Genomic DNA, 16,400 nt, shown 5'->3' with positions numbered 1-16,400 from the left:
AATGTCTTCTGTTTCTCTCTTTAGTGTTCTCAACTATACCTAATATATTTGTATGTAGCTAGGAATATTAAAAGTCTCATGCGTCCTTTCTGCTCACACAACTTGGTTGTTTTACTTTGCAGGCTATGAATCGTTCATTACCCAATGTTATCTTGGGTGGCTATGGGACATCATCCACTGGCACAGGAAAGCCCATGGAAATTGTAGGAACTCACACTGAAGTTAATGTGGATCAGGCTATTGAAATGATCAAAGAAGCCAACTCAATCATTATTACCCCAGGTAAGAGTTCCTGAAAACCCAGGTTTGTTGTTCGGTTTTAAACCTCTGAAACTTGGAAAATATATTAATTTCTTAAGCGTTCACATCTGGAAACAATGATCTATAACAGACACATTTATCATGACCAGAAATGTACTTATTAATCAATTTTTAAATGCACGATTTGGTTAATTTTTTTTTCTTTTAATGGCATTTCGAGCCAAGTGCTGGTAATCGAGAAATAGCATCTCTCCAGTTAGAGATAACATTTCTATAATAATGTCTGGTGATTATTGAGGGGAAAAGGTAAGTATGATAAATGTCATATAATCAGCATTTAGAATTTTAATTTAAACATTTATGCCATTACATAACCATACTAAATCCCCAGACTCAATGGAGAAGAAATGTGCAAAATGTTCTTTGATTAGATGTCAAAATTATGAAGGGTTGAGGAAATTGAGGAAATCTGTTTTCACTGGCAGAAAGGTTGGTAACCAGGGACACAAATTAGATAATGAGCAGAAGAATTTTAACATGTACATGCATGACCCTTTTACTGAAATTATTTTTTTGTAAAAAATTTGAGCCTTAATTTGTTATTAAAAATTGAACATGAATAGCCTCCATCTACCATTAGGTAATCTTGCTTTTTAATTGCAGTGATATTTTATTTGACAATTTGCTGGATGTGTGAACTGATAATCTCAGACCCATGGATTGTAAATTCATGTGAATCATTTTTGTAGATAGTGAAATAAATAAGAAAGCGTAGGGCCACTGGGCAATGCTCACGGCGACTCTATGTTTGACAAAAGTTGGCCGCTTATATTTTTATATATCATTACATGACAATGAAAGAAACTTTGATAGGTGCCAAATTAAGGATTAAAAATAGAAATTGACAATGTTGGGGAAAAGGAGTGCCAGAGTTTGGCACATATTTATAATTTTCACATCTTTAAATGTATTTAAGCCTCAAACAAGGCTTGACTGCCTATGGCCAGTGTAGTTAATATCTCCTATGAAATATAAGAACAATGTCTTAAATACATTTTGATAAAGAGGCAGGAAGCAAGTTTCCATTTTTGTGAAGTTAACAGACCGAGCAGTGCACCTCTTAAATGGGCAAATGTAAAAGTTGCTTTAACTTTGTATATGAAGCCTATGTCTGGCATGATTATTAGTTCTGATTCAGGATGCATCAGATGACCCCTGATCTTATTAATTAGTAGAGAGACTTAAGGGGTTGAGTGGTCTTTTCCTGCTCTTGATTTGTACGTTTGTATGAATTTGCAGACAGCAACGAACACTGCAAATCATGTAATCCAAAGTTTCATGTCTGCATCTACATTCCTAAGGGGGTTTGACTGGGTGAATGTGGAGAGGCAGCTAGAATTTGAAGATCACTGTTTTATTTTTATTAATTGGAAACTATCTCCCCTCCCCCCTCATTTTTACAGAAATGATGGAAAATTTTCTTATGGGGGTTGGGTCTCTGGAACTTTCTTTCTCAAATGGCAGTAGAATCAATACAGAAATATTCAGTGACAAGTGAAAGGTTATAGGGCTTGGGTTACAATCAGATCAGATACCTTGTCAAATGGTGGAACAAATTTCTTGGGCCAGGGGCCTACTTCTGTACCCCCATCATTTTGGTAATACGCTTCCAGGAACAAACTCTTTCACAGTAAAATCCCTATTATCCAGAATTCAAACACTGGCAGCCTCGAGTGGCCAGGAAAAAATTATGGAAAATAAATGGGTAATATTGGCACCGCCCTAGCGGTTAGTTCTCCAATCACACAACATGGAGTCTCAAGCCATCAGTAAATTCGCTTCTCTGCCATCTAACAATCCCTGAAGATGCTGGTTATCGGCGGGGGGGGGGTGGGGTTATTGTCTTTCAAACCCAGACAAACGTGTCAGAAGTGAAATATTTGCTGTCAAAGATTTTAAATAAAAATAAATGGGAAATAGTTTAATTCAGAAACAAATGTTTGTTCTAAAATGCAGGTTGGGGCTTGTGTGCTGCAAAGGCTCAATATCCAATTGCTGATATGGTGAAAATGCTTATTGAACTTGGGAAGAAGGTCAGGTAAGATTTTGCTTTTGTCCCATCGTGCTTTTAATTGTAGATAGAAAATTGATTTAGTGAATGGCCATTATCGGCTGCCATAAATTGTCAAATTATCTTTGGAATCTCTGTTTATATGCTGAACCAAGATGTCCATTGCCCTTCAGTGAAAGTTGCAACAGCTTAAACGAGTATCTACTGTTCGATTAGTTAAGAAACAATAGTGTGTCTACATGTGTGTAATCTGAAAAACATAGACCTATGGATCTTTGTTAAAAGTGAACGTCCATGTAAAGTGGATAAAGAGCAGTAACGAAGGGGGCACAATTTGTAGCATCTTATGTTCAGAAAACAAACAAGTTTGGAGGTAAATCTGGTGAAGTCAAATACTTTCATAAGGTCTGTATAGTTTATAACCATCGATACCAATACAGTCATGTGCCGCATAAGATCCATTTGGGCAACGTCCGACCGCATATATGTCCGTTCAGAAATCCCGATCGGAGAACGGAACATAGCAAACGTACCTCTTGAATTAAACTTGCTCAGTGATCCTTTCAGTCACAGTCACTGTTTGTCATTACTGCAAAATGCTTCTTATCATGTATGCTGACAGAACTGCTGCCACAAGACTGAAGAACCTCCGGGCATCCAGCAAAAGTGTTGCTAAAAATGAGCCCGATTCCATTTCTCCAGGCACCATGTTCCAAGACAAAATTAATGATGTTCGAAGCTGTGCCCCAGCAGGTGAAAATGTGCTACAACATTTATTCTAATGCAGGAATACCACAGCACCAAATGTTGCTGTCACAGAATGGTTTAATTACCCTGGCACTCATGCCATTTCTAATCACCTCTCATTAATATATAATAAGGTATTACACATCAACCAAATTTCACAGAATATCATGGACGTTAAGCGGCGCATGAGTGTGCACTGTGAATGGAGAAGCTAATCTCTGCCATGGCATAAGTTATGACCAACATTTCTCTGAAATGGCTCAGCAAGAAATGTTCCCTCTAATCTTTTTGTTGTCAGTGTGCTTAAAAATCTTACATTGTAACCTTTTTTTTTCCTGTGACAAAAGCATTTGCATACTGAATGCTTCTGCAAATGTAAACTTGAAATTGTTCCAAGAACATTTTGGCACAGCCGATCTCTCATGACTAATAAAACTGTATTGGCATGTTTTAATATAATACAAGTATGCCTGCATTCTACGAAGTAACATATTTAAGGTTTTATTCTATACTTTGAACTTACTTTGTTTAGTTTGTGTGCACATTAATTTCCTTTGTGCACTGGTTGCAAAATGTGCTTGCACACAGCTTAGAGGGAACAGTGCCAGCAAATCATTCCATATAACCACATAACCATTTACAGAGCAGAAACAGGCCATGTCGGCCTTTCGAGTCCGCAGCCGTTCACTAGAACAACTCCACTAGCTCAATCCTCTCGCTCTCCCCCAATATCCCTCCAACCCCCTCACCTCCATGTACACATCCAACCTTCTCTTAAATGACAGAAGGGACCCTGCCGCAATTATCTCCTTCGGAAGAACATTCCATTCTACCACTACTCTCTGAGTGAAGAAGCATCCTCTAATATTTCTCCTAAAGTTTTGCCCTCTTACCCTTAACTCATGCCCTCTTGTTCCAACTTTCCCTGCCCTCAGGGGAAAGAACCTGTTTATGTCAAGTCTATCTATTCCTTTCATAATTTTAAATACCTACATCAAGTCCCCTCTCAGTCGTCTACATTCCAATGAATAAAGTCCCATTCTCCTTAATCTCTCTGTGTGAGAACTTTCCGTTGTGATTGAGCCCAGCTTAACCTTCCAGACCCTTCTTTTTGACCATGGTGCAATTTGATCTGTGGGGAAAGAAATATAACAAAGGCTTTGTTACAGTTATTGGGTTAATAGGTATCGAGTCAATCAGAGACTCATTTAAGGATCTTGCTTGCGCTCTTAATCTATTTTCTTTGTTCGCTCTGTATTGCACAGTCAGTTTGTTTACATTTGTTATCTGTTTACAGTTCTTTTATTTGTTTACACTGTGTGCATTTTTTTGCACTACAAATTAGTGGTAATTCTGCTGTGCCCGCAGGAAAAAGGAATCTCCGTGTTGTTTGTGATGTCATGCATGTACTCTGACAATAAATAAATCTGAAGTTGCCACAGTGATTGAATTAAAATTTGCAGATTTGGAATACATCCTGTTGCTGGTCGAATGCCTGGTCAACTCAACGTCCTTTTGGCAGAAGCTGGTGTACCTTATGACGTTGTTTTAGAAATGGATGAGATCAACGAGGATTTCCCAGGTGAGACAAGGACGATTTCAGTTCACAGGTGTCACTTCTCCCCATTCAGAGAAAACAAACTTTTAAGTTGTTGATTTGTTTTGCATACATGGTGACAATAAAAGAGCTTAACCAAAATGTATTACGAGTGAAAATATTTGGTATTTTTTTAAATCATGAATTGCATGTTGCAGACTTCTGCAGAAAGTGGTGTGCTTCTGTTTGAATTCCTGCCTGTTCATTGTTGAAGTTAGTGGAACTCAGAGCACACATGATCACTTCACAATAGATGTACTAAAGGACTGTAAATTTTCAGATGAAGAGTTCTGGCCCAAAGCATGAACAATTATTTTTCTCGACAGATACTGCTGAATAAGTTCCTCCAGATTTATTTGTTGCTCCCGATTCCTACGTCTGCAGGTCTCTTGTGTGTCTCTGATATAACTTTCCTTCTTTGTGTCTGCATTTTGAATACAAATAATCCAATGCATTTGTTCTAAAAATAGAGGATGCAGTGTATTTTGATGTCTCATTCTTAGGTAATTAGATATCAGTTAAAACATTATCTGCAATTTTAAGCTATTCACTAAGCGGGGTGATGGCAACAGAGACATAAAAGTTTCATTTTGGATGAATATAAGCACAGCGGTACATTTTTTTGACAGTCGGTGTAAACAGCAGGCATGTTAAAGGCAGTGATCCATAATGTTGTGAAAGGTTTAAATAGAAACATTTTATTTATTATTTATGACAGGGTTTTTGTGTGCCTCCAGTTTTATGAATGCAGAAAAATCAATCAAACAAAACCATCATAAACTCGAAGTACGTACATTTGTTGATATGGAATTGCATGTAGACAGTGAGTTTCCACCTAAAGATTTCTAAAAAGGCTCTGAGCTGAGGAAAATTGCTTCCTTCTGGGAAGAGGAAGGAAAGACCAGAAAGCACGTTTAACTTGTATCATTCTCAAGCAAGCGGCAATTTCTGAGTGGCTTCAGCAGAAACCCAGGAGCTGGCCTCCTACCAGTTACTTCAGTTGGAGAATTATACTACTTGTGTCGCAGGGAATCTGCCCTGATGGATTTGTGGTGGAAATTAACACTTAATATGTCCAGCTAAGGTCTGATAAGGGTGGCATTTGTGCAGCATGGACAGGAAAAGCTTGTACTGTAGAGCTCTGAAATGTGATGCAACTCCAGCAATAGACCAGCTAACAATTTGGTAGTCACAATGGTTCAACACATGGCTCACCCTCGACCAGATTCCCTGCTCTTCCACCTCCTCTGCAATTCCTGGACTCCCTTTCAACTGCTTAGTACCTTATGACGTTGTTTTAGAAATGGATGAGATCAACGAGGATTTCCCAGGTGAGACAAGGACGATTTATGGTCACATTAACTTCTTAAAAGTTAATTAAAAACTTGTTTTGTTATTAATAGAAAGGACATTGATTGGTCTGAAAAATCTGTTAATCTGTCACTACTAAATGATTAACTGATTGAAAAAGAGTGAGGGGGGGGAGGGAAAGAGAAGAACAAAACAGTTTATTTGAATAGCTGGAACTGAAAGTGACCAAGTGCTTGAGCCGTGGATGAATTGGGACGTGTGGTCATTGCAGTGGACGAAGGTGTGTACTCCTTGAGAGACGATGTGGAACAAGAGAATCCATAACCTCACTGCTTCCCACCTTGCTTTCCCCAATAATAGGTAGAACATGGATTTGTTTAATGCTTACTTGAAAATTCTTGCACAGTGCTGGCATTTTGGAGGTGCTGTGTGCAAAGAGAGGGGGTTAAAATAGGATTAATAATAGGACCCTGAATGGTCTGTGTCAGACAGGACAGTGGCCACAGGGAATAATGGAAACAGATTCTTGTGCACAGTGAAGGTAACAGAATACAAATCCTTTGGATGAATGATTAGTTGGAAGAAATCCCTGTTTATGAAACAAGGATTTCAAATGCTAATTGCCTAGATGCACTCCAATGCTTGGAGTGATTGGGCTTCAACAGTAGGATCCAGAAATTTCAGAGTATTTATCCAGACACAATGAAGGGTTAATAATATACATTCTAATCAGTATGTGGTGTGTATGGGAGGGGTATTTGTAAATGTGATATTCACAGGAAATGTTGGTATCCATTGTGAGGGAGGTGCAGTTTAAATAGCATTACCTGAACTGACATTTATCGATTGAATCCTGGATGGTGTTGAGCTTCCTGAGTACTCTCGCAAGCTGTGACCATCTAGGATTCAGGTAAACATTACAAAAGTGAAATTTGCTGATGAATGGAAATTTGGCCCCACAAATTTTGCCTGTCATTTGTCAGCCAAACCTTGTGGGCTGGTATGAGCTGCTTTGTTATCTGGAGAGTTGTGAAATAAATGAGTGATTTCAGATTGCCAGTGAATAGAATGACTCCTCAATTTATGACTTGTGTGCAGGTTGTTAATGAAAGAACTTTTTTTTGTTTTGCAAGAATCTTTGAACAATTTCTATAGTGATATTCTTGGGCTTTGATAACAGTCATCTTCCTTTGCATCCAGTCTGAATCCAGTTACTGAAGAGTCTTCTAATGAACTCCTTTTGATCTCAGTTTTTTTTTACTAAGGCTCTTGATGCTATACTGGATTAAATGCTGCCTTGATGGCTTTCATCTTTCTTCTACATGGAATGGTTACTGGATTATATTACTATTTCTAGATTTAAAATTGGTGGAGGTGGATTCAATGTGATTGATTCATTTTTGATTCCACATGGTCTCTTCTTTGGTATTGATTATGATAGAAGCATGTTTAAATGATCACCTGAAGAGCAACCTGACGAAACAGCGTTTGCAAAAAACTTGCAAACGCACATCCAGACATAACACATGTACAGATACTTGATCTTTGTAAGTACTCAAGTCTGACCTTTTGTGGAACAAGTGGGTTTCAGATTACAACATGATAAATAACTTCAATGACAGAATGATAATGTCAAACTCTTTTTATATTTCCTAGAAACTGATTTAGTTCTGGTAATCGGTGCCAATGACACTGTGAATTCAGCGTCACAGGAAGATCCAAATTCGATAATTGCCGGCATGCCTGTTTTGGAGGTGTGGAAATCGAAACAGGTGAGCAGAAATGTTGAAGTACCTTTTCGATTGGAATGATGTTTCCAGCAGCACTGAGATGGAATTTCAGGGGCTTCTCATTCATCCTATTCAAATAAGTACTTTGTGAGCTATCTGATTTATTATATAGGTTGGTTTGGAACAATATAAAAGGAAGTTTGGATTCCTGTGCCAACCATAAATTTAATCCATGCACAATATTTCCTGCGGAAGTGCCAGGCAATTCCAATGAAGTGTACGTATATTTTGGGGAAGCTAGGATTTATTTTTGGGAATGATGTTAAAATCATGTTTGGTGTAGGACTGGGAGCAAAGAAAAGTTTGAAAACCACTATTTTAATCGTACCTACTTGACTCGTTATGTGCACGGTTTCATAACTCCAAAGGAAATGGGCCGACGACAATTTTTCTCAAGCAAAATATTTGAGTAATAATTGGGTCCAGAGCAGTGATTCTCAGCCTTTTTCCCTACTCACATACCACCTTAAGTAATCCCTTACTAATCACAGAGTGCCTATGGCACATAGATTACGTGGTATGTGAGTGGAAAGAAGAAGTTTGAAAACCACTGGTATAGAACAAGATGGTGTCCTTAATCCTTGCCCTTTAAGACATGAAGTAGAGAGTTAATATTTAGAACTGTGATTTGAGGTTCTGAACCAAATATTTTGATGCAGGTTTTCAAAAAGAAACCCAAAATGCTTGACTGAATCTGTTGTTTATTGCCAACAATTCATTTTGGTTTTGGTAGAAGTGAAAGGAATGCTTGGGACTTGCAAGGAAGCCGGCTCTTTGTGTTCTGGTAGAAAAGATCATATGGGTATATGGCCACTGGCCTGAACTTTACAATGAGGAAGAAAATGCCATTGCTCATTGCTTGCTGTGAGGCATCACCATTAAGCGGCATCATCAAGTTGGCTGTTCAACCACTCGCAATGAATTAAGACTCGCGAGACAACAAACCAGATTTGTGTGCTGCATTTTGTGTTGGTGCAGGTTTGGGACGTGCTTGTCTGAGTAATTGAGGCACCTAACTAAATTTTCCCGTTGTATTGGGTATTGGCATATTTCCAGAAACTGTTGTCAGTTCCCTCTTGGGGCTAAGATGAAGCATGATTGCTTCAACATCATTAAAGTTTACAAAGTCCAAGCAACTTTTCCACTCTGGAGTTTTGTTTTACTTATTCCCTCATTGAAGTTCAGGTGTACATAATTCTCAGGTGCCTGGACACGTCAACTGAGCTTCATTCACAGCTGCTACCCACAGACCCAAGCTACCCTAGTGGAAAGGTCAAATACAAAACTAAAGAACACCCACTGAATGTTAGGAAAGTTCTTCCTTCTAGAACTCGGGGCCAGCGTGTCAAGATTCAGTGTAGCATAGACTTAGGATGGAGGTGAGATTCTGCTTTTCTTAGAGGGTGGGGAATCTGTGGAATTCACTGCCCATTGAAGCAGTGGAGGCGACCTCAGTAAATATATTTAAGACAAGATTGGATAGATTTTTACAAAGTAGGGGAGTTAAGGGATATGGGGAAAAGGCAGGTTGGTGGAGATGAGCCGATCATCAATCAGATCAGTCATCATCGCGTGGAATGGCAGAGCAGGCTTGATGGGCCAGATGACTGACTCCTGCTCCTATTTTTTATCTTCTTCCCACATCACCAAGGAACAATCACACCCCAACTCTTGAAATATTTAGATCGACAGATTAAGAATCCGAAATAGAGTTTTATGTATGTGTGTGATTCGCTTGTTCAAGTGTAAACTCACATCTGAAAAGTGTGCTGGGGTGCAGGTGAAATTTGCTTCCCAGATCAAAAGCTGTTGTTTTTCAGTGAATGACTCAAAGCTTAATGGCATGAGAGATCTGAAACTGTATGGACTTTGTTTCAGCTGGAAAGACTTTTTAATCTCCTGCCAACTGAGGGATTACAGAACTGTGTTGATAAAATTAAAAGTTAATTGTGTTTTCACATTTCCAATGTTTTTTTATGCTTTAAAGGTTCCATGCAATTCTGACAAAACTAATTTTAAAATATAACAAAATGACCCTAGACTCTTGTCACTTTCCAGTTTTGAAGAACGTGAGAGCTGATGAGTCTTTTTGAGCATACTTTAACAGCCTATTTTCTTTCAAAGTTTCATCATCTAAACCCTTTGGAATGGGGACATCATTAATGTTATAATTCTTTAGTTTTTATTATCATCCTATTGGTAATAACTATAAGAGAAATCATTTTTAAATTTTAAGAAACAAAGATACGGTAAAATCCAGCATATATGGGGATTGGTGGATGCCGGATAAGTGAATTTTCCGGTTGCTCGAGAATGCATGTTGCGTGATTGTGGAACTATCGGCCAGGCGTGTCAATTTTAAAGTTCCAGATTTTTTCAGTGATTTATTTCCCCTGATTTTTTTTTTTTGGTTGCTTGAATTCTGGATAACGGGGGTTTTACTGTCGTTTTTCTTGCAGTGAGTTTTTAAAAAAAATGCTTCACAAATTCCTGAACATTTATATCACGAGAGCATTCCGCCTGTTGTGTCTCTGAGAGTTGAAAAAGGACACTTAACCTAAGCCCACTTTCCAACATTATGTTGGTGTATAGTATAAGTACATGTGTTTTAATGTGAGAATTTTTATCCCTTTGTAACTCTGGGTGAACTTTAATTTTTTGTCTTTCTTAATTTAAATCTTTTACCAATTATCAGGATCATGAATTTTACAGAAACAAAGCATTTAATCATTTTATCAATAGAGTAGTGTTATGACAGTTGAGGTAGATTCTTGGAAATTGTGTGTACTTTTATTGTTTTTGACATAATATCCGGTGGGATCTGGTCATAATCAGACATCTGAGATGCCAATACCCAATACAATGGGAAAATTTAGTTAGGTGCCTCAATTACTCAGACAAGCACCTCCTAAACCTGCACCAACACTGGAAAATTGAATTATTTTTGGAATCTGGCACCTACCATCAGGGCAAAATATTCTTGAGGTGGACATAGCAGAAACAAAGAGAACACTCCTTCCAAAATACTCCAGCAACTTCAAGGGCATTAATGATGGCACCAGTGGCAAATTTAGTTTCTGACATTAGCCACCTTCATGATAAGATTGATCATTTATCGCCAGTCAGTGTCACATTATTAAAATTATCATCTGCCATGATTTTCCTTCATCCTGAGCATTTTTTTTGGCACACAAGCTATCTTTAGAAAATTAGTTTTTATGAAGCTACATTGATGACTCTTTTCTTGGAATTTGCTACAAACTTTTCCCACTATCCCCAAAGGCGTTTGTGGGCAAGTTGTAGAATTTGCATTGGGTATTTCAAAGGGATGTGTAATCTGAGTAAAATTAATACAGCTTTGGATAGAATTTCACCTTTGGCCAGACAAATATGTGTAAAAGGTATGGGTCAGCCAACCTATTTCTTTCACTTTATTCTCTTCCAAAATTCCAGCTGAATCAAAGACCAGTTGGAGCCTCCAGCAGGTTGTAAATATTATCACACTTGTCTAGCACAATTAGTGGAAAATTTTCTGAATTCTTGACTTCCCTATTGTTCTTTATGTTGAAATACTTAGCATGAAGTATTCTGGAACTTGCGCTGCGTAAGCAGTGTGCTTCACTGCATTGTGTATTACCTGGACTGAGGATGTGCTTGCAATTGTTGTTTTAAGTCCTGAATTACATTTTGAGCAAAAAGATCATTCAGCAAAAGCTCGATCGGTCCTCTGTGGCGTTGTAATCTTGTGATGAAAAGCCTAATAAACCCAATTGTCCTGTTCTCAACAGTGTCTGAGCCAAATAGAAAACAATAGTTTGTTGCACGAGTCTACTCAACACAGACTGACCTGTGGTAGTCATGAGATTCTCACTATGTTATGGGAAGTTGGTGTATATTTTGAACATCCAAGAAAGAGCTGATTTGAGATGTTGGGGATAATGTTAAGTAGTTGATTACCCAAGTTGTATTGGCTTTCAGTTGATACAAATAACTGGTTTCCAAAGTGATTACGTAGTAATTGCACACCCAGAACACTCTTGATGGACATTGCAGTGGTGTGCTAATTGGTCATGGGCCTGGCATTGCATACATTAGGATAAACTAAGGCCTTGGTTACTTCTCAGAGAGCTTAGACTAATTTCTCTACAAAACTTTAAAGGAACCTTGGGCAGGGAATGATGTCATGATGTCAAGAGAATGACTACTCTAGGGTGGAACCAGGTTGAATTTCTGTAGTAATTGAAACAGCCTGATAGGTGCCCTGTTCTAGATAGGCAATTTCCAATTGCATAATTCTTGGTGGGGGGGGGAGAAAAAGACACTATTAATTTTCTAGTCCTTTTCTGGGTTGACTTTTGAACAACAGGGGAACTGAGGGTTAAGGGAACAAGTTCACGTGAAGCTGAGTCCACAATAAGATCAACCATGTTCTTATTGATGGATCAGAGAACCTACTCCATCTTGCATTTCTTCCATTATTTGTTGTAAGTAGAATCTGTGGATTACGGGGATGATGACAAATAGAAATAGTTCCGATAAAGTGACAAGTATTGGGACAACAACTGTAGCTCTGTTACAAATGTTCAAGAGTCAAATGGGATGAAATTTGGAAGTCTGCTGATTGTGGTAAAAACACAAGAATGCTGGAGGAGCTCAGCAGGTCCCCAACATCTCAAATCAGCTCTTTCTTGGAGATCAAGGTGTATAACACGTTTTGTGTCGGATTTTTGTGCATAAGAGTATTTTTATTTGAAACTTTCCGGCAGGTCATCGTGATGAAACGAACTCTCGGAGTTGGCTATGCTGCAGTGGACAATCCCATCTTCTACAAACCCAACACTTCTATGCTGCTCGGCGATGCAAAGAAGACATGTGATGCTCTGCAGGCCAAGATACGGGAAATAGAAACTTAAATATCGGGACAAAAATATTATACTGAATAAATCAATTCCTTTCTGGAAATTTGTAGTTTGAAGACGACAGAAACTAGTGAAATAAGTAATCCGGGGGAAATATAAAAATAAATATTTTACTGTATTATTTGCATTCAGTTTATCTGCTTATTATTCGCTTTTTTTTTAGGACGTTCCGGCCAGTGGACTTGCATCAAGTCACAATGATTTAATTTTCAATCTGATCAACAAATTATACTGGCATATTATAGCAAGGTACTTGATGGTTGATGTGGACAAAGATGCTATTTCTAGAATAACTAGGCGTGTATCCAAGAACTTATTTTCCTCATTTGAATTTTTCAGTTTTGGATTTTTTTTACCGAAACACTTCAGTTTCATTTTCGGTAAAACTGGGGGTAATGATATAAAATGAGGTTGAATGCATTTTGAGTACATGAAAATAAAGGTTTTGTTTTTAAATATTTTTTAGTTCTCCAATCAGGAATGAAATCCACATTGGAATTGAGTTCTATCTTTTGGATTAGAACGTAAACAATAGAGTAGATCCTATGTTCCCACAAACCTGCTCTGCTATGAGGAAGATGACACCTGTCCAACCTAGTGAGAAGAATAATCTATTTTAGTATCTGTAACAGCCCTGAAAATGGGTCATTTCTGCTATAATGAATTCCAAAAAAACCATATGCCTCTTCATACTTTCTTTTCATACTTCATGGGGAAACTTTCTCTAATGACATGGTCCCCACAGACTCTATACTCTTACTTGGGGAAAAATGGCACCACAGACAGTTAATTCCTCCAAATTTTATCAAGGGGGTGGTCCATTCTAGTCTAAACTACTGTAATAGTTGGTTTGTTCAAGGAGAAGTTGTGATGAAGGTCCAGTAAATGAAAGGCTGAAGATAAAGGATTCCAAGAAGCTCAATAATTGCACAACAGAAAGAAATGATCACTAATATTAGCAAGCATCCATTGTGTGGCCAGTCTATTTGATGGTGCCCTTTTAGAAGATGCCAGAACTTTCATGCGGCAAATAAATTAATTTACAAAGATATGAGAAAATAATCTTAATAAATGATCCCACAGTGCTTTAATGCCATTGAAGTACCTTTTGAAGATCGACCCATTTGTAATGTTTGCAACCAACTCCTATAAATAGCAGTGTGATAATGTTCAGATAATCTGGCTCTTTTTTTTATTTAGTGATGTTATTTTGAGGGTTAAACATTGGCCCGGATTCTAGGGATAGCTCACTTGCTTTCCCCCATGAGAGAGTACCACGGGATCTTTAACATTGATTTGAGATCATCTTACTGTTCGCGTGTCGGCACTTTTTTCCGCACTGCTCTCTCTCTCTCTCTCGCTCCTGCCCTGGAATATCAGCCTAGATTTTTGTACTCCAAGTCTCTTGAATGAGATTTGAACTCATTATCCTCAGGCACTTGAGTGAGAGGAATGAGTTCAACTGAGCCATTGGTTGACATTCATTGATCAGTAAGTCTGTCAAAACATGGGGTTGTGTTTATGAATGTTCAAAATTTTAAACAACAGCTTTTTAAATCATACGGCCTTTTGTATTTATGCAACTTGAGAAAGTGGCTGAATTATGCAGACTACATCGTAGTTTTTAACCTTTTATTGTTTTCCTGTGGGTGTAACTGATACTAGCTTCATGCAAATTATGAAAAGAAAGATATTGCTGTTAATTTATTATAAGTTATGAAGTAGAGATTTAAGCAGGCATTTGAAGGAGAAATCTTGTCACTTTGGCAGGTGCCTCCATACAAGTGAATTGAGAAGATGATGTTCTCCATAAGTAGAATGTAAACATGACTAAATGGGAGGGAAGACAGTGTCTAAACAAGGTGAGAATAGTGAACTGAAAGAAATAGAATTATAGATTTGTGCTTAAAAGTTGTTTTTTGGAACAAGTAACAATAATCAATTTTAATTGTAAATGGGTGTCTTGAACAAACTTTGAAAATTTGCTTCCATGCTGTATTTTCAATGTGAATGAGCAATTGCTAATTACAGAAAAGTTCTACATCAATATTTTTTGCTGTCATCATTATGCCTTAAGCCAAAGGAATTTTTATTGAGTACTGATTATGTTTAGCTTCATTTAATGAAAGGCTAAAAAGGACAATTAAATATGACTGATAATGCAATCCAACATCCATACAAAGCCAAGCAGATGGTCCACGTTGTTGAAAATCATTTAATTCAATGACTCACCAGGGTAATTATTTTGCACTTGGCTCTTTTTCAGACTAAAATGGTTCAGAGTTTACAGTAAAATGTTGCAGTTCAGTGTTGACATTACAGTTCTTAGTCAGTTCGTCTGGATTTCTGTGTGCTCCCAATCCATGGGCTTGATCCATTGTCAGTGCCACCCTGAATGCTCTTTCAGTGCTTGAGTGGTCATGGGTTAGGGATTCCCAGGAGTCGGTGGGAATACTGCAAGTATGATTAAGACCTTGGTGTTGGAGACTTTGAATGGCTTATCCATCCAATGGGTTTGGAGGATTATCGTGTGTTAAAATGCCTGTTGAAGGTAGTTGAAGGCTCAGAAACACCTGGAAAATCGAGGATAACTGCCACATAGTAGACTATGAATTTTAGTCGGGTTTGAGGTCTCTATTTCAACATTTCTGCAGTCAGTCAAAGGCTGTGCTGTCACATTGAAGGTGATGGAAACTGTTGTCATTGACGACAGCCTCAGCTGAGAGGTGTTTTCCCTATTTCTTTATTAACATATTATTGAAGGATGGTGTGGAGGATAGAGGACACCTCAGAGGTTGGTCTCCAAATGTATGCAAATACTAGCTGTGTCAATGCACCACAGCTTAATTACTAAGTTTTGGATATTTAGTGTCTCAAGTAGATAACTAACACTAAAGCACATGGGACATCTTATATAATGGATGCACACTTAACTTACTAAAAAGTGTTCATTGGGTTTGTCCATTTGATTTAAAATAGATTGTTAAAAGTGTGATGAACTTTATTTACCAGGAACCAACTTGCACTTTTATAGGTGTTGAATCCATTACTTTGTATTTTTAGTTTGAAGCTTTTTCTTACAAAAAAATTAAACTTGTTTTGTGTATCTAATTTTTCTTTCCCTTTCAATGGACTGCAACTCACTCACTGGGGAATCACCTTTTTGTTCCTGCTTCAGGTTAGATCTGGGCACAAAATCAGAGACTTCCTTTCAGTGGCAATTCTAAGCTTGAGGACAAGGAGGAGGATTTTTTTTATTATTAGAAATGTTTTTGGTTTTTCAACTTGTTATTTTTTTCCAATTATATGAATTGTTTATTGTCCCATGTACAGAAATACGGTGAAAAATGTTATTTTGCATGCTGTGAAACATGAACATCTGCAGTCGCTGTGAAACAGTCGCTGTGAATGTAGTAAAAACACACAAATGCTGGAGGAACTCAGGAGGTCTCACAGCGTCCACATGAGGGAAAGATACATAATCAACATTTCAGGCCTGAGCCCTTGTTCGAGGTAATAGCAAAATCCAGGCAGGTAATTTTTGCTTATACCTCGAAGAAGGTCTCAGGCCCGAAACGTTGGTTATGTATCTTTCTCTCTGAAGGATGATGCAAGACCTGTTGAGTTCCTGTAGCATTTTTCTGTTTTTATTATTTTACATGCACTTTTAACAGTATTTAAATGTCTGAATACTCCGGTGATTT

The 16,400-nt window shown here is 37.9% G+C and overlaps 1 protein-coding gene across 1 annotated transcript in view; it reads left to right on the top strand.

The window, feature by feature from the left end:
* The window catches only part of LOC138749764 (NAD(P) transhydrogenase, mitochondrial-like), a 55,349-nt gene extending 42,535 nt beyond the window's left edge, over positions 1–12,814 (top strand). The window contains exons 17-21 of the mRNA XM_069911583.1: positions 123–282; positions 2,278–2,359; positions 4,543–4,661; positions 7,644–7,759; positions 12,544–12,814. Coding sequence (XP_069767684.1) covers positions 123–282; positions 2,278–2,359; positions 4,543–4,661; positions 7,644–7,759; positions 12,544–12,690 — 624 coding nt within the window. The 3' untranslated portion in view covers positions 12,691–12,814. The remainder of the gene's footprint in view (positions 1–122; positions 283–2,277; positions 2,360–4,542; positions 4,662–7,643; positions 7,760–12,543) is intronic.
* Positions 12,815–16,400: the final 3,586 nt, after the last annotated feature.

This window comes from Narcine bancroftii, chromosome 14 (assembly GCF_036971445.1).
Source record: "Narcine bancroftii isolate sNarBan1 chromosome 14, sNarBan1.hap1, whole genome shotgun sequence".
In the NCBI taxonomy this organism is placed as follows: Eukaryota; Metazoa; Chordata; class Chondrichthyes; order Torpediniformes; family Narcinidae; genus Narcine; species Narcine bancroftii.
Note: the sequence above shows the minus strand (reverse complement) of the source record. Positions and strands in the feature narration are given on the sequence as shown.